The 25707-nt window shown below is 37.5% G+C and overlaps 1 protein-coding gene across 13 annotated transcripts in view; it reads left to right on the top strand.

Moving 5' to 3' along the window:
- KCNH7 (potassium voltage-gated channel subfamily H member 7) overlaps positions 1–25707 on the top strand; it is a 330241-nt gene that overhangs the window by 188585 nt on the left and 115949 nt on the right. For 3 of the 13 annotated variants that reach the window (XM_034426358.3, XM_034426348.3, XM_087881975.1), the window contains exons 4-9: positions 5764–5796; positions 18159–18587; positions 20378–20398; positions 21100–21123; positions 23052–23120; positions 23726–23940. In XM_034426358.3, the coding sequence (XP_034282249.1) occupies positions 5764–5796; positions 18159–18587; positions 20378–20398; positions 21100–21123; positions 23052–23120; positions 23726–23940 (791 nt within the window). The remainder of the gene's footprint in view (positions 1–5763; positions 5797–18158; positions 18588–20377; positions 20399–21099; positions 21124–23051; positions 23121–23725; positions 23941–25707) is intronic. The other 10 variants (XM_087881974.1, XM_060687995.2, XM_060687993.2 and 7 more) reach the window with 9 other exon arrangements.

Here is a 25707-nt window from a genome sequence, read left to right as displayed (position 1 = left end):
ACATAACATTTGATACAGTAATAAAATTAAAATCTTTTAAGCTGTCTTGTCTCCCAGATTTCCTAGCTGGAACATGTCTTGGAGATTCTCTACTTCTTTACTAGTTTTTAATTATCTAGTTAACTTTTCCGTTGCTATACACAACCTCAGGCAACTACTCTGACACCAAAATCAATAGTCCAGAACACTGATTACTAATAAATGAGCTAATAGCGTTATCAAATCATCTAGAGGAGAGTGTCTAACCTTGGCAACTTTAAGACTTGTGGATTTCATCTCCTGGAATTCTGGGAGTTGAAGTCCACAAGTCTTAAAGTTGCCATGGTTAGACACCCCTGATCTAGACTAGAGCTTCAGCTAGTGAGGATATGGTCATTAAATGGTCTGGCCAGTCTTGCTGTAAATTTTGTCCGTGATTACCTTGATTGTGATATCTTCCTTTTGGATATACAGTTGGGGACAATATTTGAAGAAAACATTTATGAAATTAAAGGAAAGCAGAGATTAACTGGTATCCTGTGTAATATATAAACACAGATAAATAACTCTTTGATCTTGCAAAAATACCAAATGAAAGTTATCCAAGCAGAGTTGGGGGAGAGCATCTGACAACCCTTATATAGTTGTAGACAGATCCAACTCAAAAAGCAATTATAATCAGATAACTCATGTACTAAAAAATAGATGCCGAACCAAAATGTTACTGAGAGAAAAATCATAGTTCTTCACCAAGATATGAACCTTTGACAATTTCATTAAAAACTACTTCATAATGTCACAATTACAATCTTGGTTTTGCGAATATAGATTTACTTTTATTTATTTATTTATTTTTGCTTCACCTCTTTTTTCAACATTTCCACATGGCTCAAGCCAATAACAAAGCAAAACTGTGCAGCGCTATACAGATGCCTGAATCTAGATGAGCTGTTTTAATTGTGGCCCAAATTTTAAAAAAGATTTCCTTTTCAGGAAGTTTCATTACATTCTTTATTTTGATAAACCTTTGTTAGATTTTTGAATTTACCATTTTACAGATTGAAAAAATGAACAGGATTAATTATTTAGTCATATGTTCTGCAGTAAACACTGACTACGGAAGAATCTTGGAGGAAGATATAAGGCAGTTGCTGACTGATACATTTTTCTGAAGCCATGAGTAGCTCATTCCTATCCTTGCTTTGCTTATTTAGTCACAAATCCTGCTCAGAAAAAAAAAAACTCCTTTAAATTCAAGCATTATTCACTTTTGATTACAGAGCATATGAATATGCTATGTAAGAAAGAAATTCTGGAAGAGAAAAAAAGTGCGGGAAATGTTGCAATGATACGGTTAACATATTCATAAACGATCGTGTTAAACAGCCATTATAATCTATTACACTTGACAATAGATTTTTTTTAGTTACTCCAAAAGTTATATAAAAGGATAGAACAGAATATTATAAAAACTTTGTGAGCCTTATGTGGCAAAATGTTATATTATTAATATTCTGCTTACTTGGTCTGTTTTATTATTTAGCATAGTACTTGGTCTTACAGAGCTGAGCTTTACATCAAAATAACCTGTAAATAATTAATCTCCCTCCACCTCATATTATGATTGATTCTAAAATTGAACATATATCTGGCTTCAAAAGCCTATCTGGTTAGGAATGCCTCAGGTTCTCAGATCTCCACCTATAAATGCAATGTGACGAGTGTTGTCCTTTGGATATGTATTAATTGTCCATCTCCAACCCTTTTTATCCTGTGCTGTTGAATATTGTAAACTGGACCAAGAAGCAGAAGCAAAAGAAGGTTACAGCAAATAAAACAGTTTCTGTTTTATTTTTTAACAAGTGAGAAAACATTGGCCCCAATTTTATTGGTTACAGGAGATAAGATCTCCATCCAAACTCTTTACAGGGACATCTTTATTAGTGGCTGCATAATCATTCACTAGCCAGCTGGGAAGAAAAAATAATCTCCCTAGATAGCATGAGCCAAAGTCATACCACAATACTGTCAATGCAGCTGGACTGGGCCTTAAACCTTCGCCTGCCGTGACCCATTGCTAGAGCCCCAAACTAGAATCACAGGTCACCCTTCCTCCTGTCACCATGGTTCTGGCCATATGCCTTAAAGCAGGGGTGTTAAACTCGTGGCCCGCGGGCCGTATGCATCACGTGCTGGCCACCCCCACCCCCATTTTAGCAAAGGGGGGGAAAGTTGCGACACATCTCGTGACAACAACGTGTCTAGAAGTGACCCTTAGAAATCCTACAGTCTAGAAAGAGAATATTCATATAATTTCAAAAGAACAAAGGGAGAGTTTAAATCAACCGATAACTTCTGAGGAAATTATGTTTGCCATTAAGCAGTTGAAAGTGGGTAAAGCTCCTGGGACGGATGGTTTGACAGCTGTTTACTATAAAAATCTACAGTTGGAAATGGTTGAACCACTTAAGAAATTATTTAATAATATACAATTTGGAGGAGGGGCACCTCCGTCTTGGAAGACAGCCTTTATTTCTTTGATCCCAAAGGAGGATCAAGATCACACGTATCCAAAAAATTATAGGCCGATATCACTTTTAAATACAGATTACAAGATTTTTGCTAAAATATTAGCAAATAGATTAATGACAGTTATGCAACAAGTGATACATCATGACCAAACTGGTTTTATAAGTGGTAGACAAATGAAAAGTAATGTAAGGCAAATTGTTAACTTGTTAGAGTATTTGGGGAAGAACAACCAAGTCCCTGCAGTGTTAATATTTCTCGATGCGGAGAAAGCATTTGATCGATTGAACTGGCATTTTTTATTGAAATTAATAGAAAAGATGCAATTTGGAGAATGTTTTACACAAGCTATTAAGGCAATATATCAGAAGCAAACAGCGCAAATAATAATCAATCGTGGTTTAACAGATACTTTCAATATAGAAAAAGGAACAAGGCAAGGATGTCCCTTGTCTCCATTATTGTTTATCTTATCGCTGGAACTTTTGTTGAGTAAAATATGTGGGTCAGATAAAATAAAGGGAATTAAAATTAGGCAACATGAGTATAAATTACGAGCATTTGCAGATGACTTGGTTGTTACTTTAACCCAACCAGCACAATCAGTTACAGGTTTAATGGATACAATTAATCAATATGGACAAGTATCTGGATTTAAAATAAATGCAGGTAAAACAAAGATAATAACTAAAAATATGACTATAAATCAAAAAGAAGAAGTAGAAAGACTAACAGGATTTGAAATAGTAAAGAAGGTCAAATACCTAGGGGTTTATATTATGACTTCAAATGTGTAATTATATAAGCATAATTATGAACCGTTGTGGCAAAAAATACAGAAAGAGCTGGAAAAGTGGAAAAAACTACAACTGTCTTTGTTGGGAAGAATAGCTGCAGTAAAAATGAATGTTTTGCCAAGGTTTTTATTTCTTTTTCAAATGATACCAATACTTAAAAAAGATGAAAATTTGAAGGAATGGCAGAAGGGTATTAGTAACTTTGTTTGGGCAGGAAAGAGACCCCGAGTAAAGCAAAAGATAATGCAAGATATGTACGTGAAAGAGGAGGTCTCAAAATGCCCAATTTAAGATTGTATTATGAAGCAGCTGCCCTTTCAGCAGTTAGTGATTGGATGAATTTAACAGAGGAAAGAATGCTAAACATTGAAGGATATGGTTTGGTTTACGGTTGGCATGCTTATCTATTATATGATAAAAGAGTGGATAAGACCTTTAAAAGTCATATATTAAGGAATGCTTTATTGCGTGTCTGGAAGAAGTATCAATATAAATTAAATGATAAGTTACCAATGTGGACAGCACCCAGACACGCGATAGAGAATATGTGTAGAGCAAAAACAAGATGAGATTATATATAAGGAGCTTCTTTATAAAGAAAGAGGCATACTACAATTAAAACCTATGAATCAATTAAGAGAAGAAAGAATAATTAAAACATGGTTTCAGTCAGCTGCAAGCCAGATGGAGAGAAGATCAAAAAATTGGTATTCGGCAAGAGGATGAGAATCTGGTAAAACAAATTAGAGACAAAGGTCAAATGCATATAAAAAGGTTGTATAATGCACTGGTTGAAATAGACTCAGAAACAGAGCTAGATAAAATGGGCACAAAATATTGGAGAACCAATAATGATGGAAACATGGGAAAAAATATGGGTTAGAAATATAAAATTTACGCAAGCCCAGAACTTAAGGGAGAATTTTTATAAAATGTTTTATAGATGGCATTTAGATCCTAAAAAGCTAGCCTGTATGTATTCAAGTTTACAACCTAAGTGTTGGAGATGTGATTGTGAAGATGCTACGTATTATCATATATGGTGGACATGTAAAAAAATTAAGGCTTTTTGGATAAAAATATGGTGGATTATTCAAAATATTTTAAAGAAAAAGATAAAATTTACCCCACAGTTTTTTTTGTTGGGCATAGTTACAGACTGTACGGTTATAGAGACTAAGCTGATTTTAAATTTAATAATAGCAGCTAGACTTTTGGTGGTGCAGTACTGGAAGAAGGAAGATTTACCTACGATTGAGGAATGGACGTTAAAAGTAGTGAACCTGGCAGAGATGGCAAAAATTTCAGCGTATTTGAAAGACCATTCAAATGAAAGATATATATTGGAGTGGAGAAGATGGATTGAATATATTCAAAATAAGTATCAGACTAAAAAGCTTCAAATAGCCTATGAATGAAACATTCAATTTAGTTTTTAGTTTATGTCTATAGTTTGCTTTTGAACTATGTGGAGTTAAGGACCAAGGGAGAATTTGGAGTCTATAAAATGCTAGCACATTTTAGTTTATGATTGTTAAACGCTATACCCTGTACTTGCTCTGGGAAGTCCGGGGAGGGGGGTGGGGGGAAGGGGGAGGAGGGGGGTGGGAGGGAGGCGGGGAAAAAATGTTTGTATCTTTGATAAAACTTTTTAATAATAATAAAAAAGAAATCTTACAGTCTTAAAACTTAGCCAATGTGCAAAAGGTGCTATCAGTCTGAAAGGCCTCCCCCTCTTTGATAATACAAGTTCTGCATATGATTTAGTGTGATAAATCATGTGATACTGATCACCTACTGATTTTAATATGTGACCGAAGATTTGAAAGTAAGTCTCTCAGTTCTAGTCTAGTTCTAGGCTTATTAGTTAACACTCATCAAATAATGGTTTCCATTGATTCAGATGCATAGATTAATTGAGTGAAATTACATCCCCTCAACAATCCAAATATTTACCTCTGCTATACTGCTGATTTGCTTTCTCCCAGTTCATCTCGAGTCATTTTGCCATCCCTGTCTGAGCAACGGAGTTTTTAGAAAGCTTTGTTTGAATTATTGTAAAAATCAAATCTTCTATTAGAAAACAATGATGATGAATGGCTTTGCGCATAAATCCTAGCAACAAGAGTTTTTTCTGATCTGGGTTCTGGATTTTGGATCTAGCAGTGCCAAAGGGGTTGGGCAAAATGACTTGCCTTTAATTGTTAACCATTCTCTTCTATCCAGACGCTTTCTATATCCAACTGGAATTGGCAAAGCACTCAGCTGTTTGATTTTGAAAACAACTTAATACACCACTATTTGGTGGATCTATAGCCATATTGAGACAAATCTGCTTGTGTGTGTATTCTGCTGTTTCATGCCTTAAAGGCTAGCCTCAAACTGTCTTCTTATTAACTTAATGATTTAAAAGAAGTATCAAATGCTCTCTGTAAGTGCAGTTTTACTTGTATTTCAGATGGTAACAACCTTTCAAGAGGAGCTTCATCAGGTAATTCTGTCTACTGAAATATGGTTTGCACTTGTTTCCTTCATTTATTTTACTTGAGTTGCAAAGTTCAACTTTCTAATATCCTAAGTGTAGCACTTTCCCCAAAAGGGCCACTGGCAATCGGGCCCTTCTAAGCCCTTTCCCAGGTGATCAACCCACCTAGCCCAGGCATACCAACACCTTCCCTTGGAGGGAGTTACAGCCTTTAATTAAAATAACGACTGTTAAGATAAAAATCAAATCAAGCATTACAATAATATCAAACATTGAACCAGTGAGCAAAATGTCCCAACAACTGTCCTTTCTGGTCAAATGGCCCTTCACCAATCCTGTTGTCTCATTAGCCCTAAGCCTCATTATGAGCCGTGGTGGCTTAATGGTTAGAATGCAGTATTGCAGGCTGACTCTGCCCACTGCCAGGAGTTTGATCCTGACTAGCTCAAGGTTGACTCAGCCTTCCATCCTTCTGAGGTCGCTAAAATGAGGACCCAGATTGTTGGGGGCAATATGCTGACTCTGTAAACCACTTAGAGAGTGTGAAGCGGTATATAAGTCTACATCAGGGGTGAAATCCAGCAGATTCTGACAGGTTCTGGAGAACCGGTAGTGGAAAATTTGAGTAGTTCGAAGAACTGGCAAATACCACCTCTGGCTGGCCCTAGAGTGGAATGGGAATGGAGATTTTGCAATATCCTTCCCCCAGGAGCGGGGAGGGAATGGGGATTTTGCAGTATCCTTCCCCTGGAGTGGGGTGGGAATGGAGATTTTGCAGTATCCTTCCCCTGGAGTGGGGTGGGAATGGAGATTTTGCAGTGTCCTTTCCCTGGAGTGGGGTGGGAATGGAGATTTTGCAGTGTCCTGTCCCTGGAGTGAGGTGAGAATGGAGATTTTGTAGTATCCTTCCTCTGCCACGCCCACCAAGCCATGCCCACCAAGTCACACCACACCCACCAAGCCACGCCTACAGAACCGGTAATAAAAAAATTTGCATTTCACCACTGGTCTACATGCTATTGCTAACATCAGGCCCAGTGAGAGGCCTATCCAGTCTCCCTTTCGTGGCAGCCAGGATGCAGGATGCAGACTCTTTACCTGGAGTGGCAATCTCATAATCTCTCTCTCTTTCTGAAGGAATGCAGTCTCTTTCCCTCTTAACAGTTTGCCCTTTCCTCTCCCTCTCAATCCTGTTTTATCTCGGCTCCCTGAAACTTCCTCTTACTCCGCCTTCTGGGGACTATATATCCCAGAAAAAAAAAAAACCTTCCCTCAGGGGCTCTTCCTATCCCCATTTCCAAGTGTAAAGCCCCATCCATCCATCCGTCCATCCAGGGAACGCTGCTAATAGAGCAGGCTACATAAATATTCAGCTTTCTGAGTATTGTTTCTAAATATTGATTGGATCTGAAGACTTTTTTATTGTCATCTCGAACATCAGCGCTGAGTGATTCCCTCATCAAATTATCCCACATCCACAATGGGGAGAGAGTTAATAGATGTTTAACATTCTCTTTTATTGATATTTAATAGACCTCATTCCTGAAATTCAGCAACAAAAACCAAAAGTAAGGGTTTCCCTACCCTATGACAGCTGAAGGAATTCTGGGAGTTAGAGTCCACACATTTTAAACCTGCCAAGGTTGAGAAACACTGACTTAGGCAGAGCTTCCTTCAGGGTTGTGGGTCATAAATCAAAAAAGCCTTGCTTGCTTGATGAACTAATAAAAACATCATCCATACACTAATCTGAACTATCAGTCTCAGTATAATTTCACCCAATTGATCTGTGCATCTGAATCACTACAGATTATTCCTTGAATGTTAACTACTATATACAGTAACACAAGAGGAAAATGGATCTTACCCTGAGATATATTTTGAATCTGGTTTGCTCATAACTCAAAGTTATAATGTATTTTTTGGGCTCAGAGTTCTAGTTAGTTTTCCTGCCATTTTGAACCATGGCTTTCAGGTTTATGAACTATGGTATAGTGTCAACAGACTTTATTGTTGTATCTTATTTCTAGTTCACTCTTTATTTGATTTTTGTGCTGTCCAGTATCTGGGTCCTGGTAGAAGAAAGGGAGAAAACAAATTACCTGCTGAACAAATGATCAAACTATAATAAAATCCTAGCTTTATAGTATGTGTCCATCAGGGGTGGGTTCTACTTACCTTTACTACTGGTTTGCAACGGGATTGCCTATGACGACATCTGGGGTGGGGGGTGGAGCCTCCTGCCGATTTTACTACTGGTTCTTGTGAACTGGTCCAAACTGGGGGCAACCCACCACTGATGTCCATGTAATACGAAGATGCAGTGATTCCAAGACCATAAATACTGCAAGCTCTTTTTATGTGAATAATCAAATAAAAAAAAAAGAGCCTACACTCTTTGTTCTGAGTCATTTCTCCATATCCTTCTAGTCTTTTAAAGCTCTAAGGAACTGCTACATGGCTCAATTTTTCCAGTCACAATCCTTCTACCTTCAATTTCTCCTATGCCTGACTGGATACTCAGATCTACATATTAAGATTAGACGTCCTTGATGCAACTGTATTCATTTTATCCCTCAAAAGTACCATCAGGAGCTATTTGACATGGCTTAGTAAAAAGCTATTTCTTCACAGGCAACAATTATTGGTACCCTATCCTTGTATCTCATCACACCATCAGTTAGAATTACAATGATGAATTAAATACCCACCCACTAGAGATGCTGTTTGATGGTTCACTTATGCTAGAAATAGCTTCCTTAACCTGCTTTTATTTAACTGTCTCTGCACATTTTCATTAAACCATATGTGTGCTCCCCTTTTGTGCATGTGTGAGGGATTCTTTCCTGCAATATTTTTCTATGGGCCGTTCTCTGTGCATGAGTAACGGGTACAGTGACACAGGCAGAATCACTTTGATTTTCTCCATCTGCTTTTCACTTTCCCAATAAGACACTGATCAAGTGGGATGGGCACAATTGATGTGTTCCATATTCACAAGAGTATCTATTGTTGCCAAATAAATTACATTGACAAGATTTTACACATTTTCTTGCACCCTGTTGATTCGTAACATAACATGAGCCTGTCACTTACAAGACATCAGTCCAATTAAACTTCACAGGAAAAGTTCCATTTCATCACCAAAAATGTTGTCAGTTCATCAGAAAGAGCAAATATTATTCTAGGACAATCTAGCAAAAGATTTAGGTCTGATTTGTCAGTGGACACACATGTTCAGTGATCAACCAAATGGTTCAGCAGGTCCAGTTTCAAGGCGTGCAAGCAGAATAGATCGTGTAGTAGTGGAAATGTGTTTGTGACCATTTCCCCAGAAGTCCTTAGAAGCTTCTCTGGGCCACCTCACATTATCTTCCTTACAATGGTCCATTTTCTCTATAGGTCAAGCAATGCTTGCAATATTCTTATCATTAAAAACCAGGTTCCAGCCAGTGCCCCACCCATTCTTATGTTACTTCACATAGCACGATTTTTTACAGCAGGGGAAAAAATGCCTGGTGAAAGTCCTAGGTGCCATAAGCTCTTAATTCAGGAAGGCAAAAGGAAAGTGATGGGCTGGGGAAATGGGATGAAATGGAAGTTCTTTATCAGTGGGAAGTCTCCTGTTTTGCAGCTCCAGCAAAATGCCGTCACCAAAGTGTTATCTTAACATTTTTCTTCTGCACTGAAGCTGAGTCAGAAGGTAATCAACGCAGTTGCAGAAGAGCTGTAGAACGCACAAGCAGTGTGGGGCTGTCTGAAAATGCACATATGCTGCATGTGGAAGAGTGTTTTACACACTCGGTCCCAGCTGAGGCAAGATTGTAATGTTAAAAAATGGGTTCAGCAACACTTTCTTCTGTATATATGCAACCTGCCTTTTTAGTGCCAGATATGTGAGGACCCAATTATTTTTGCTATTTTAATTGCAACTGATAGTTCAACTATAAAGTTCAATTCTGAATTTGGCACATTTCATCACATAATATTTCTATACACGATGCCAATTGCTTATGCATTTTCTATGTAGTATTTACCCATACTGTATTTTCATTGTTGATAATTGCAGGTAAAACCATATTTTAAGATTTCTGTAAATAATTTTTAGCTAGTATTGTGTATAATGACAATGTCTATTTTAAAAGTACATCTTTTTTTTTTCAAATTAGGGGATTGGACCAGGGTCAATCCTTAACTTTTCAACGTACAACATTATAGGATCAGATCTAAGCAACTCCAGTTAAAAATAAAATATGTGAAAGAAGTAGGGGTGTGCTCAGTGTATCATTATGAGATGGAATGTTCTGGAAAACACCAGAGTGTTCTGTTTCCTTCAGGTACATGTTGATAGATGTTTCAATACTTTCCCCAGAAAACAAGGCCAGATCACATCTAATGTACTATGATACTAATCTCGTGTTGCAGATTTACTGCCTCCAGAAGGGCAGATTGGTAAAGTTTGAAATAAAACTATGCAGAATGTTCCAATGTTTCCTGAAAAAAACACTGTGGCCAATGTTTCCTTAACCAGAGGTGCTGGCCTAGAAACCAGGAGATGGTGAGTTATAATCTAGCTTTAGGCATAAAATCTACCTTGAGTTCACCTTGAGTTATTTATAAGTTAACTAGCTGGATACCCGTGCTTCGCTACGAAGCTATGTGATGGGGTTTGATAAATCGACACTTACAGCTTGAAAATTAATGAGTAGTTACGATCGGCCTCTCCTCTTCCCTTCTCTCCCTCAGCCTTGCCCCACAGAAATGTCTCCTATCCTATCTCCTTCTCTCCCTCAGGCTTGCCTCACAGAAGGCTCCCCTATCCCATCCCTTCTCTCCCTCAGCCTTGCCCCACAGAAGCCTATCCTACCCCCCTTCTCTCTCCTGGTTGCTGCTGTGAAAGTAAAACTGAAACTGAAACTCCTCTCCTCTGCTTGTGTTTTGCATTTCGAATAGATTTATTTTCAGGTGGGGAGGGGGAGTAGAACTCCTTAGCATCAGAGCCTGTTAATCATAATATAGGAAATACTAATGCTCTGATGGTCATTTTGAAAAATCCTTTCTTAGTGAGCACTTAGAAGCCAAGAGGAACATACATGGCAAATTTCAAGTTTGTAGGCTTTACAGTTCTGGAGATTTTGTGATTAGGCGTGAGTGGTTTTTGCTTTTATAGATACAGATAAAGGCAGAATTTAAAAAAATCAAATAAATATTTTTTTTCAGTTGATAATTATGCATTGATTGTATAAAGTGATCCTGGGCTATTTTTCAGTGGATCACTTCCTTTTCTATACAGTGTCCAAGTATAGAAGTTGTCCCAAAGGTGTTTTTTTTTTTTTTCAAACAGCAACTGGGCTTTCTTGATTTTTCTTGAAGACATTTCACTTCTCCTCCGAGAAGCTTCTTCAGTTGTAAGAAGGAAGGGAAGTTTTATACCATTTGCAGTCAGTCAGTCAGTCGTTAACACTTTGAGAGTCATTGACTAGCTGACTGAAAAGAATATAAATCTTTTCTTCCTCACCAGTTAGTGAGAACTATAGAAGCTTCTCAGAGGAGAAGCAAAATGTCTGCAAGGAAAATCAAGAAAGTCCAGTTGCTGTTGGGGGAGGGGGGGAGCACCTTTGGGACAACCATGACCTGAAAGACTGAGAATCTCCATAGAGATTCTCTATGGTTTTGAAGTTATATCAACATACTCAGTTACCTAAGGACAAAGTTCCGTTTTATTTCAAGCAGCAGTCAACTGTCTTAATACAGGACAGTCTCTCTCTCCCCCTCTCCCTCCCTTCTTCTCTCTCAAAATTTGGAGGATAGGACCCCACAGATCCCTGAATATTCCTTATTCAGTTATTACTTCATCATAAACATATTGTATAGGAGTTTAGTTTAGTTACTTTAACTATATACCATACAGATCAACCTATAATAAAAGTTTTCTGGATATAAATGACTTAATATAAATATTAACTTAAAAGAATAATAATTGCAAAATAGTTTCAATCCTTTGCAAAACAAATGCAGCCAATGGCTTGAAAAGATGTTCCTATTTACTTCCCATCTTGCAAAACGTCAAGAATATTTGACTACAGGTTTATCGCTTTTGAGGTGTTGAACATATCCAGCTGAGAAACAGTATTCTTTTTAGGCATATTTCATATTTTATCATTTGAAGAATTGGGGAGATATTCATCTCCCTTACTCTGTAGGGATGGCACAGGAGGGAATAACAGAAGAAGCAAACAGAAGAGAATAATTCCCTTGATTCCCTGAACTTTGTTCTAAATGAACGTATTAGAAAAAATCCTAAATTTATTTATGACACTTTGCTTCTTCTGATTTATGCAGACACCTGCTCTCCCAAGTAGATTTTATCAGATTAAGAAGTAACATTTTTATGCAGGATTGCAAGATGGTAAATGTTACATTAAGTTAGCAGAGAAAAACCTGCCAAACACATTAAGATAGATACTCTGGTAATGAAAAATACCAGGTATTATGAAAAACTTCTGAAATATCAGCAGTGGATGAAGATTCAGCCACATCTGTATTTCTACTGTGGCCAACCAGATGCTTCTTTGTGCCCTTCTAACTAATCCTGAACTACATCTCCCAACACCCCTTACCATTTGCTATGTTTCCTGTTCCATGGAAACTGTTGTCTATCCTTTTACATTCCAGCAAATGGTATTAAGAGTCACATTCTCTGTGAATATGAAAATGCCATTTAGCCCTAATTGCTATCATTTGTTTTCATCAGTTTATCAAATCCAGCATCATTTCCTAATCGCAGGCAGGAAAATAAGAAATTAAAACCCTCTAGAACAGGGGTGTCAAACTTGATTTGATTGAGGGCTGCATCAGGGTTGTATTTGACCTCGGGGAGACAGAGTGGTCTGGCCAGGGTGGGCATGGCCATCTTGACGTCATTCCTGTTGGAGGCGCCTATGGTGGCCCATGCGCTCTGCGAGCGAAAACAGGCTCCCAAGCTCCATTTTTGGCTGCCACAGCCTTCTGCAACCCTCTGCCAGTGAAAACGGAGCTTGGGCACCCCTCTTGAGCTCCATTTTCACAGAGGGTTGCAGGAGGCCGTGGCAGGTGAAAATGGAGCTCAGGAGTCCATTTTGGCTGGCAGAAGCACTGCGGGCTGGTCCTTCGCTGTTTCCAGGGTGACCCCGCAGGCCAGATCTAAGTACTGCTCAGGCCAGATCGGGGCCCCGAACCTTGAGTTTGACACCCCTGCTCTAGAACAAATATGTAAAAAAAAAAAAAAAAAGAGGAAGTTAACATACTAACTAAACGCTGCTCGGAATAAGATTGCTTTTGCTGTTCCTTGTATAAACCATGGGAATTGTTCCAAGTAAAAGGTTTCTCATTACCTCTTTTTCTCATACATACATGCACAACAGACATAGAGAATCCAATAACATGCGAGACTATCTTTGTAATCTGTGTTCTGTCTACTCCATTTCCAGCAATTCGAAATACCGTTCATATTGAATAAAAAGCCAGGAAACCAGTCCAGTTGTTAATTTTCAGTACATCACACATGCATAACTTGTTTTCAAAAAATAGCTCCTTTAAAATAAAACAGGCAACCAAAAGTTTGGAACAATTTATGTCTTGTTTTTTTAAAAAAAAACTGGAAAAAATAGTCATATGTTGCTGCTGCTATTTTATTTCGTGCCTGAAAATATTAGCAATGAGGGATGCTCTCCAAGCATATCCTTTCCAGCTGAATTAAGAGACAACTTGATCAGCAACAGACTCTAACATGACTGTTTTAAACCAGTGAAGCAGAAAATACCATCTGTTCTACCATGAATATTTCTAAAATAGAACAAGAGCGCGTGGAGATGTCGACTTTTTCCTTGCGAGAATGTGAGGAAAGCCACGAAAGAGGCTGTGATGAGCTACCGTAGTTCAAACTTCAATGTCATTAGCTAGTAATGGAGTAATTTTTTAACTCACTTTCAAAGGCGTTATAAAAGCTATAGAATATTTTAATATATTTCACTCATTTTTACCTACAGCTACTTTTAGTAAACATCTATTGTTGCCCTCAAATGAAATCTTTCACTGGTTTTGTAGATGCATGTGATTAGATTGAAAGTCATACAACAACAAAAAAGGCGGCGATGGGAGGCTCCGCCCACCCACCCGGACGCTTCTGTGCATGGGCAGAAGCTGCGAGCGCCCACAAGCGAACTGGTAGCGACGGGTTTTGAAACCTGCCACTGGTGTGTGTGTGTGTGTGTGTGTGTGTGTGAGAGAGAGAGAGAGAGAGAGAGAGAGAGAGAGAGAGAGAGAGAGAGAGAGAGAGAGAGAGAGAGCGCTATATAGACATTAGCCCCCCCTTTTACAATTAGAAAAATTTTAACAATAGGGGAGCAGGGAAAAAGAGAGAATCATTGTTCCCATATTTGTCATCCTTCTTTCCAAGGAAACTGACATAGAGTCTCTTCTATCCAATAACGCCTCCTGAACAAGTTAAGTTCTTGGGAAATGTACTTTAGACATACATGTACATCAGTACATATTTATATGTCACCATGTTTCAGGATGAGGGGGAAAAAATCAATCAGCATTAATTGTATATTATAGTATAATAAAAGTTCTTGTCCCACCCTTAGCATGAAAGCCAGCTGGGTAACTTTGGGCCTGTCCCTCTCTCATAGCCAGCCTACCTCACTGTTGTTGTGAGCAAAACAGGAGAGAAATGAGTATTAAAGATGCTTGCCACTTTGAGTTACTCATAATAAATAAATAAATATCTTGTTATAACAGTGAAAAGTTACAATTCTATATATACTTATCTAGTACCAGGGTGGATTTGATTTAAGTCGAGTTGATTTAAATCATGATTTAAATCAACTCGATTTAAATCACTAGTAAAAAGGCTTGATTTAAATCAACTCGATTTAAATCATAATTTTTAAAGAGCAACTGTCATCTCTGCTACTCCTTTGACCCACTGTTGACTCACCAATAGTCCCAGTGTTGCAGAATATACAGCCTCATGCTACATAACTAAGCTCCATTTCATGCTGAATAAACTAAATTATTTATGTATCTTAAATAGAAAACTCTATTACGATAGATTTTTACCCCAAAAGTTTTTTATTAAAATAAATTCGATAAAAATAAAAAAAATCCGATTTAAATCAAAAAATCTGATTTTTTTTTATTTTTTTAAAAAAATCATTGATTTTTATCCACCCTGTCTAGTACAAACATTATGCAAGTGTATATATGGATATACGTATATTTCTAAAACACTTAGAAATGTATTAGATGATACTTGGAAGGATTACATGATAGTTATATTACCATCTGGTTTTTAAAAAGCTACTGTATTTTGTTTAGATGAGTTCCATTTTTCATTATATTTTATTTAATTTTCACACTTTCAGTCACAAATTGCCTTCCGTGGACCATCATTCTTAAGTGGTCAGTAGAGGGGGCGTGCATAAGTGCACTAATGTGCCTATCGTCCCTGCCATTGTATTTTTATTCTTTTATTCTTGTTTTCATTTTTGTTTGAGAAATTCTAATAAATAAATACAATAAAATAAATTATATTTATTCATACAAAGTCTACATCTATAAGCAATCTGCTCATAGTCAGCAAGTGTAACCAGATCTTCAATCCATTGAATAAATCGGGCCACACATTTATCTTTCCAATGTTCAATATCAGTCTTTTTAGCTATAGGAAACAGAGAAACCATTATCCAGTTGTATCAATATACTAAACTTTATCTTTCTATTTTTTTCTGCTCTATTTTTTCACTTATTTCTAAGCATTTATATAGCATACACATATGCATTTTTGATAATCTGTTCAATCCACATTAATATTAATCTTATGTTTATGTAAGTGACTTTAGCACTCTATCCAAAATATATTTTTCAAGTATGGAAGTTTAATACCCCTTTAAAACATGTATTTGAATCCGGATCAATCTTTACTAGCCTGGAGCCTTCCAAATGTGCTGGGATTATAATTTAACAGAATTCATTATCAGCAACATCTAGGAATTATGGATCCAACATATCTGGAAGATGCCAGGTTTAAGAAGGCCATGATATCAATGGATTAACAGATCTCAAGGCAGGCTACAGTTAATAAAACAAACTACTATAAATCATAAAACACCAAACTGTGGCAATCCATCAAACTATCATTAATGCAGAGCTGTACTATAAACCAACAGATAAAACTTCATTAAGTTGCAATCAATTAAACTCTTGACTAAAGGCTTAAAACCCATGTAAGTACCAGCCAAGCATCCAGATGGCGAACATTTCATAAATTGGTATCACAATGCATATATAACTGTAGATTTTTCCCTTCCAAAATGTATATGTATAAGTGTATTTCCTTACAAACCCATCTTTTAAGATATATTGAGATGTGTTTGTGCCAACAAGCCTGGGGACCCCAGAAGATGGATGAACTTGTGATGTCCTCCATTATTGTTAACATCCGCCATGTCTGTTATTTTCTTGTTTATCTTGTTTATAATTTTTAATGTTTTTATTATAATGAATAGTGATAAGTGATTTTATATATTTATTCATTGTTCTTATCTTTGTTGTATGCCGCACAGGGACACTTTGGGTGAGATAGGTGGCTATATAAATTAGAGGTAGGTAGGGAGAGAGAGAGAGAGAGAGAGGGAGGGAGAGAGGGAGAGAGGGAGATCTTGTTTGAGCTGAATATATGAAAACGTAACGGAGTTATACCCTGTTTTCCCGCAAAATAAGATATCCCCTGATAATAAGCCCAATCGGGCTTTTGAGCCCATGGCAATAAGGCCAAGTGCTTATTTCAGGGTTCAAAAAATATAAGACAGGGTCTTATTTGAAGTTAAATATGTAACTAAGCTTCAGTTGATATGTTGTTCTAGGTCTAGGGCATGCAATAAGTTTATGTTGGAAACCAATCTGGACTTGAATTAACAAATGTCAATTTTCAAGCATTGCTATCTTTAGCAATTTCTTCTCCTACCCTCCCAAATCACTCATGCATGCATCATTTTCACCAGAGAGATCCATAAGGGTTGACTGTCATTGGGTTAACTCTCTTTGGCTGGATATGGCCATGGAAATAGGGGAGAAGAATATTCAGGCAGCAGAGCTGGAGAGCAATAAAACATTGCAGGCTTATTGTTTTGAAAAATCTCAGCAAGGCAACCCAAAAACTTGGAGGAACATCACAAATACTTTCTCTTTTGGAACATAATAGCAAGTAGCCATCATCCCCTTTACTCTCCCTCATTATTGAATATGCAGGTGGTGGTGCCTGGAAATTTAAAACACTGCTCCTACCAGATTTCATCGAGATAAAATAGGAACACCTAATTTATGCATTGTGTTTAAATCTAGTGTTGTAAGCCTTTTGGATGTTGCTATTAATGAGCAAGCCATTTTCCCTGCATTAACCATCCTATGGTGTTTCAAACTGAAAGCATAATATTTCCAAACAGTTCTATTGTACTCTTGAATCAAGTTGTAAGCAGATAATTCCCTGCCCTAAAGATAGGTTCAATGTTAAAAGAATTGATGAATATAAATATAAACCAAATCAACAACAGAGGTTTCTTTGCTCAACCTCTAAAAAGGTGACTTTTTCTGAATAACTCTGGGATAATTCTGGGATTCTTTCTTCAGTGTTTCAGAAACATGATCTGAGCCATTGTAGTAGACACAGTGGCCATGAAAATCTTCAAAATAAAAAAAAAATCTAGAGATAATAAATTTTAAATAAATACAAGGCTTTAAATTTATTTAAAAAATTTTTTTTAAAAAAATCCATTAAAATCAGAGAAAAGGAGGGAACTGTGACTGGTAGGGCAAGCCACAAGGATAGATTTTCACCATGAACCAAAGTTGCTCCATTTTGTATCTAAACAAATGTCATTATCAGTGTTTTTCTCAAGAAACAGGAAATGTTTTGGACACACACTTAGAAACAGTGACAGGAGAAATCAGAAAGGAATGATTTCCTTGGTTCTGGTTAACTTCTTTAATTGCTACCATTCCCTAATGTGTGAGCTCCCAAATTTATACTCTTCCCCATTGCAAAATTGGAAGTGAGGGATGTCTGTTCCCTATTTAGATAACTATTGAGACTTGTCATTGCTGTCCCAGTATTTTGAACATCTAAAGTAGCATTTTACCTTCAAATCTGAAGCAGCCCAAGAATCATGTATTGAATCCTTAATTCCTGGCCATGGTCAACAGAATAGAGTGGGTTCTTTACTAGTAAACAAAGGGCATTACATGACAGAACAAATATTTTGCAACAGCTCATGATGTCATAGTTAACTGATTGGTTTTTTTTCTTAAATCTGATCTTTCCTACTTAGGCAAACTTTTTGGATTCAGGCTACCTGGATTGAGTCTTTTATCCTACAGAAAGCAATCTTTGCCACAAGAAGATCCTGATGCAGTGATTGTTGATTCATCAAAACACAGTGACAATTCCATGGCCATGAAGCACTTTAAGTCTCCTACGAAAGAAAGCTGCAGCCCCTCTGAAGGAGATGACACCAAGGCACTCATTCAACCAAGGACGTGTTCACCTCCAGTGAATATATCTGGGCCTCTAGATCATTCATCACCAAAACAGCAGTGGGACCGACTGTACCCGGATATGCTGCATTCCAGCGCAGCGTTGACTCTTGCTCAGTCAAAAGAGAGCATTAGTAGTATAAGGAGAGCATCTTCAGTGCACAACATAGAAGGATTTACCGTCCATCCCAAGAACATGTTTAGGGATCGGCATGCTAGTGAAGGTACAGTATTAGGCAAGGGGAGGGTGATCAATATTCATGAATTATGTCAACTGAATGGCTGGGAATAAAATGGGACACATGCATTCCATTTTTATTCAACTAGGACAAGATCTTTGAAATCTCTTTTCTTTAAGAGCTAAGGGGAAATTCTACCATAGCAGGGATGACATTAAGCACTCTATGGTTCATCATTTATGACCCTATGCAAAGGGAAGCTTATTTCCAAGTCAATATGCTTCATGTTGTGTTATACATCTAGGCGTACTAATTTGAGAGTAAGTCCTAATAAGGGTTCCCTCCAGGGATGAAATTCACTTACCTTCCCTACCGGTTGGCAAATGTGCGCACACGCCATTGTCTGCACATGCGCAAAGCCTTCTGTGCATGTGCAAAGGCTTAAAATGTCACAAAAAAGTGATGTCATGACGTCCGTGCGGGTGGGCAGAGCCTCCCGCAGACGCCGCTACCGGTTCGCCTGAGCCGGATAGAACCAGCTGAATTTCATCCCTGGTTCCTTCATTATTTGGGCAACAATTTATTGGAAAGGGGTATTAATACAAGAATGGTTCAGACTGCAATGGCCACTTTTATATTCAGAAGGTCTTCATCCAGAGCATGCACCCAGGTGGAATACCTCCTCCAGAAAATAGTTCATTCATTCATTCATTCATTCACTCACTCACTCACTCACTCATTTAATCAATTTAGGTACCACCTGATTCCAGACTGGCTTGGGGAAGGGGCTCACATAGATGGCAACATAAAAATAAACACCTAATAACACACCGATCCGAAAATGGATGCAGGATATACTCAACAAATAAAACAAATATCATACACCCAGCACTGGCTCCAACCATCTTAGCCTAGAGCCTGAGAGCATGGCCAGGTCTTTAAGGTTTTCCAGAAAGCCACCAGGTAAACCAAATAGGAACCATGACTAGACGAGCTAATTCTACCTTATTGTAAGGCTACCTTAACAAACTTCCCACTTTATGCTGCCTGATGAATGAGGGCGGTCTTTCCCAAGTTTCTTTCTTTGACCATTAGTTGATTGGAGGATCCCACCCCCTCTTATCTGATTGTTTCATGGGTAGCATGCCTTTCCTTCGTCCACCAAGATCACTCATACCTTCCATTACAGGGTGGAAGCCACCCAGTTTTCATAGGGAATTGCATCCCAGAAAGCAGGTGCCATGTTAGAGAAGGTGTGATTCCTGGATCTGAAAGATGACACTGTATTAACTGAAGGGAACAGTTGCCTGGCCAACCTGGCAGTCCAAATCAGCAATGTGCGTGCATATTGTTTCAGAAGGAAGATATTCCTTGCTTCACAAATAAAACCCTTGTTCATCTTCATGCAACTGATTGATTAAAATGTGTATTTGACTAATTGAGCAGTTGGTTGACTGCATTCTATTATTGATTAATCCAGGAAAATTACTCAATCAATTACAATTTCTTAAGTCAAATTAGCCTCCAAATTTAAAGAACAGCCCCTCCTGAGATATATCACATCCATTTAAACGGCTGTTCCAGCTAATTTGAAAACACTTTTGAGCACTCTGGGAAATTTTGAAGAGCAGTTGAATGAGGACAACTTTTGGTTCTTAATTCTAAAAAGAGAAAATTAGTCTTCCATTCGTTACATTAGCTGATTCACCCAAATTAATGTTGGCTCCCTCAAAATGTATTGGGGAACCAAGAAGGGGGGTAAATCATCAGTTTGGATTCTTTGAATACACAGTTTATTTCCCCCTTTTGCTTTTCTTTATTCTGCTGAATAACAGACAATGGTCGCAATGTCAAAGGTAATGTAAATTTATAACCTCTATTGTCCGGTGCTTTTGAAAGACACATTATTTGGCATGCTGTAGAAACTGTACAAATGCATCATACTCATGCTAACCTTTACGAAGCTGGGCACATTACAGGAATTACTGTTCTTTTTGCTTTGATGGATGCATCACAATTCTCTTTGCTCTCAATTCAGAGTGATGATAGATGGCCATTCAGAGGAAGCTGTGAAGGGATGCACAGTATGTTCTTTCAAAGCCATTGGCCTCACTTAGTTACAATGCAATCCTCTAGTTGTCTATCCAGAAGAAAGTTCCCATCTTTTCTCTGGGGCTTTTTCCTTGATCACTGATTCAAGCAGCACATCCTGCTAAGCCCCTTTGATTTGAGTGGGAGAGTTGAGCATGTGCCTACTTCTCTCCCGTCAAAATCCCAGGAGGGCTTAAAAGTTTGAACTTTGGCTGGATTGTACCTACAGTATGTAAACTTGTTGAAGAAGGTAGAATGTGGATGCTGCCAATCCTAAGCAGATACCATAACTTGAAGTTTTCAAGATACGATCTTGTTAAAGTATTACAAATTGAGCTTTGCATGATTGAAACTAGCCACCATTGATTCATTTTAAATCCAATTCAGTTTTATCGTTCTGACGCCAAGACAATCAGTGAATAATCTGGACCCTTCACGTATTCCTCTTTTGTCTCCTTAAAACTAGTTTCACGCTCCTGGATGGCAGGGGGTATGGTTTAAGCTTATTGTAGTCTTCAGGTGTGCTTGCATGAATTCCATTTGCAATTTCATGTGGAAACATGCTTGTTCATATTTATTACATGCTAGTATTGGTCCTTTTCACCAGGACAATATTGTAAAGCATAGTTAGCCAAATGGAGACATTCCTTTCTCTAGCTAACTAGAATCCTTTTTGCACATATATTTTTTTCTCATAACAAACTTATCATTTGTGTTTATAGCCTAAATTTAGTAGGAGAGGCAGGACGAAGAAGGATTTTTCTCCTTTGCTCCTCTTCAATATGTCATTTAATATACTTGATGAAATGTCTCCATCAAACCTGCATGGTGTGCATGTGCTAATGCCCTCAAGTGACCCAATTCCTAGGAGGTTCTCCCATTTGCTTCTTGTCTCCATCAGCGGTGGTTTTGATATTGTGTGGCGCCATGTTGTAAGTGAACAACTGTCTGTAAATGAACTTGCTGCTGACTTGAGGTACTCAAGACTCTGCCTATTTCTGTATTTATTGTCAGTATAGACCCACATCAAGTGTTCCATAATCTTTAAAGCCAATTTAAGATTCTCAGAGGGAAATGAACATATTTCTGGTAGAAGCCTATTCCATAAGAACAAACCTGCCATAAATAAATATTCTGTTTCATATGCCTGCCAGCCTAGCAGCTCTTATGAATAAGTGTTTGAAAAGGACCATCAGAGCTGATCTTAGAAGCTGAATAATTGTTACTTGCTTTAGCAAAGTAAGACTTAAATGTGCATGAATAACGAACATAAGAAAGGCAGGTAGAAGAGAGCACTACAGTAGTGGCCAAAATTGTGGAAACCTTTTGGGAAAAGTGTATTTTGGAGGTTTGATGGCTAATAACACCACTTTTTTTTTTTTTTTGGAGTTTCAAGATAATCATATTCCACTGCTGGAATGGCCTGGAAATAGCCCAGACCTTAACCCAATTGAAGAAACCTGTTAGTCGGAAGTGACCCAGCAATAAAACCCAGTTAATAGAAGCAATCATTCAATCTTGGTTTCACATTATAACAGCTGCAGAACTAAAAGGCTTGGTTCACTCCATGGGAAGACGTTGTAAGGCTGTAATTCATGCTTAAGGTTACCCAACTATTAACGGACACGGTGATTTTGTATATCTCATTTTTTCTATGGTGATAATTTTTGTATATCTCATTTTTTTTCTACATGTTTCACATGTTTTTTTCTACGTGTTTCTTTATACTGTAACTTCTATTCTAATAGCAAATCCTTCATAAAAGTTATTTCATTACATTCTTGATTAAATTATCTCTCCATTGATATATAATTTTATGGTACTACTCCCCAAAAAAGTGGTGTTACTAGCTAGTTTTAGAATATACAGTTTTCCCAAAAGGTTTCCACAATTTTGACCACTACTATAATTTGTGCTGCTGTTCCGTGATTGAAATCACTGATGGAAAACAAGCAACAATGGCACAAAAGGCATCTAGGATTACCCAGGTTTTGGAGTCTGTCTTGTATTCAGGAGCACATGTGCCAATGAAATTAAACAGTCTTCTTTTCTCTCTAATTTGGACATTTAGTTATTCAGGAAGTATTTATTTATGGGATACATTTGTGGTCAATCTCTCTTCTATTGTCGCAAGTACTCTCAGAAGCTGGCAGAAGGTAATATGCTCAAGGATCCTTTTTCAGTCTTAGAGCAGCCCTTCTGCCTGCCTGCCTGAAGGCACCAGGAGACAAGGCTGGCAATGTGACATCAGAGAAGGTGGGCCTAAAATTTTTGGATCCTTTTTAGATTAGGAAAGGTAAATAAATGATGCCTTATTTGCCCCTTCAGCACAGATATATGCACCTTAAATGGAAGCAACATACTATTTGGGGAAAATTGCATATTTTAGAATATAATGAAAAACTCTACTGTCCACAGAGAGAATCCAGAAGTCTTCAGGAATCCAAGAAACCAGAACTTTTTTTCTTGTCGCCCCTTCAGCATATGGTATTTACAAGTATACTGCCTTTGAATCTGGAATTCTCATACAGCCATAATAACTAGAGATTTCTTCTAAATTCATAATTTAAAAAGTTCATGTGCTCCAGACTTTAAAAGCCTATAGTTCTCAATCTAGCGTGAAATAAAGCTTTCAGGGAGAAGTGTATCTAGATTAAATCTAAGATATTACTCCACTAATGGATTTCTGCTTCCACTTGTGTTCACTCAACCAGCTCAGAGATCTGTAAACGCTGAAGAAATAGATTCCTGCTTTTTCTATAATTTTTCTCTATTTAAAATTTCCTCTAGTTTAAGGACCCTACAAAGACTGGAAAACAGAATCATTTACAGTAGTAGAAAGAATGAGAAGCCCTGATTCAAGAGTGGGGTGTGCAATGAACACATAAATACACCCCGGTGAATTATTTACTATTTCTAGGCACTATATTCTGCCCTTCTCCCACAATTGAAGTGTTGGCAGATTCTAAACTAGAGAGTTATCAAGTCTGGTTGAAAAACGAAAATAACAATAAAGGTATTTACTTTTTTATGTTATGTGGAAAGTGACTCAAGATGTTATATCAGCTGATATCTTCTTCTTTTTCTTGTAGGTCCTTTTAACCATATCAAGTCAAGTCTGTTAGGATCTACATCTGATTCAAACCTTAACAAATACAGCACCATCAATAAGATTCCTCAGCTCACTCTAAACTTTTCTGATATCAAAAATGAAAAAAAGGCATCATCACCTCCATCATCAGAGAAAACAATTATTGCGCCCAAAGTGAAAGAAAGAACACATAACGTCACTGAAAAGGTTACACAGGTGGGAGATTTTTAATATGTAATTGTGCCTCTTCTCTAATTTTTGTGAACACTCCACTCCTTCTCTTCATATCTGCATGCTTTTGTTAGATTTGTGCAGATTGATTCTTCTGGATGAAATAGAGTGACCACAATTCTTCTAGCAACACGCACAGAGGAAAATTAATGTAGATTAAACCTACAATTAATCAGAGAAAGGGCTCCGTGAGGGAGACTGTGCATTATGTTGTTGTAAGTGAATTCTGTGGAAGATCCCAGATTTATCTGTTTAACTCGGGTATATCTGATATAGTAGCACAGATATTGTTCTATGGTGGCCTTGGTTTATTCTGTTTACCTACCCGACTGTGAATAATATGCAGAAGTCAAATGAAATTGAGTGAAATTTAACAATTTCTTCCAGTCCTCATAGCCAAGTTGTCATATCTTACATAGACTAGAAGAAGCATATGCACATCACATTACAAGAGTCAGACTATTTAAGAGAGACAAAATCAAGACATGAAGTTCAGGCTGGTAACTTGAGCACTGATTCCAACACACCATCAAGGAGATCTTACTATACTTCTATTTCTTGTAGGTTCAATTTCCACCCAAGTCACATGGTCATAACTACTTCCCAGTTGTTAAAGTTGGTCAGTCAAGTAAACAGATCTTCCTGCTTTTCTACTCTAATTCCTTTGTCACTTAGCACAATATGGTACCTTCATTCTTCCTAGTACTGGTTTGAACTTGTTTCTGCAGGAGTTCATGGCTGGAGGTATTCTGCTTCTAATTTTTTTGGGGGGGAGGGGTTGGTTGATTCCTTTCTCCGGTATCTCAGAGGTAGGCTCACTATCTCCTATAGATGCTGTGTTTTTATCTCTTCTTTCTCATTCTCTTCCTCATCCCCAATAAAAGCGTTGGTTTATTATTATAATATCCTTCAGAGGTGCCTCTTGCAAAACTGAAATTCAGAGATGCTACTGTGATATCTTTCGCTCTGAAATATTCATTTCTGGGTTTTCCCTTTGATGAATAACATCTCTAAACTCTTCTGATATCGGTGCTTAGTAAGGTTTTTATAAGAGTTTTAAAAGATAGAAGCCTTTTATTGTTTCTAAATCATTTTGTGAGCATCAGCATCTAAAAAGTGATGTGTGTGTGTGTTGATGCTAATAAATTTAAATACGCAAACGAAGCAGAAGAAATTATCTCTTTTATGGATCATAGCATAGTCTTAGATCATACCCTGCAGAAGACAATTTTGTTTGAAAGACTGTCAAAGGAGAATGTTCCTTAGTTAAATGATTCTTTTGACCAATTCAAGTCCATTTTAAGAAGAGCAGCCTTGAAGTTGCTCATCAGTTGTGAACATCTGGGCAGCAGACTAAGCAAACAATGAGCTTACCTGGCCAGCCTTTTGTCTCATACTTCAGCTTTAATAGTTCTGTTCATTTTTATAGGTTATTAGACTTTCATAGGGCTAGGCTTAGTCATTTGGGTTGGTTTATAGATTTTATGTTCATATTTTATTTATGTTTGATTGCTTGATTGTATTTTATTATATACAATATACGCTAGTCTTTGAAGTTTCCTCTTCTCGGTTTTTCTTGTGCAGTATAATGCATTGCATTTCTATTAAAATTATACTAATATTTTCTGATTGTTCAGCTCTCTTTTCCATTATTACAGTCCCAGTTCTTGTTCTTGTTTTTGACAATGTGTGAGTATTAGAGCTTGGCAGATCTTCAAAGCGACTCTTCATTTGTTGCAGCTTCAATTGAAG

The sequence above is a fragment of the Pantherophis guttatus genome, chromosome 1 (genome assembly GCF_059756535.1).
Source record: "Pantherophis guttatus breed Tessera chromosome 1, ASM5975653v1, whole genome shotgun sequence".
Classification (NCBI taxonomy): Eukaryota; Metazoa; Chordata; class Lepidosauria; order Squamata; family Colubridae; genus Pantherophis; species Pantherophis guttatus.
Note: the sequence above shows the minus strand (reverse complement) of the source record. Positions and strands in the feature narration are given on the sequence as shown.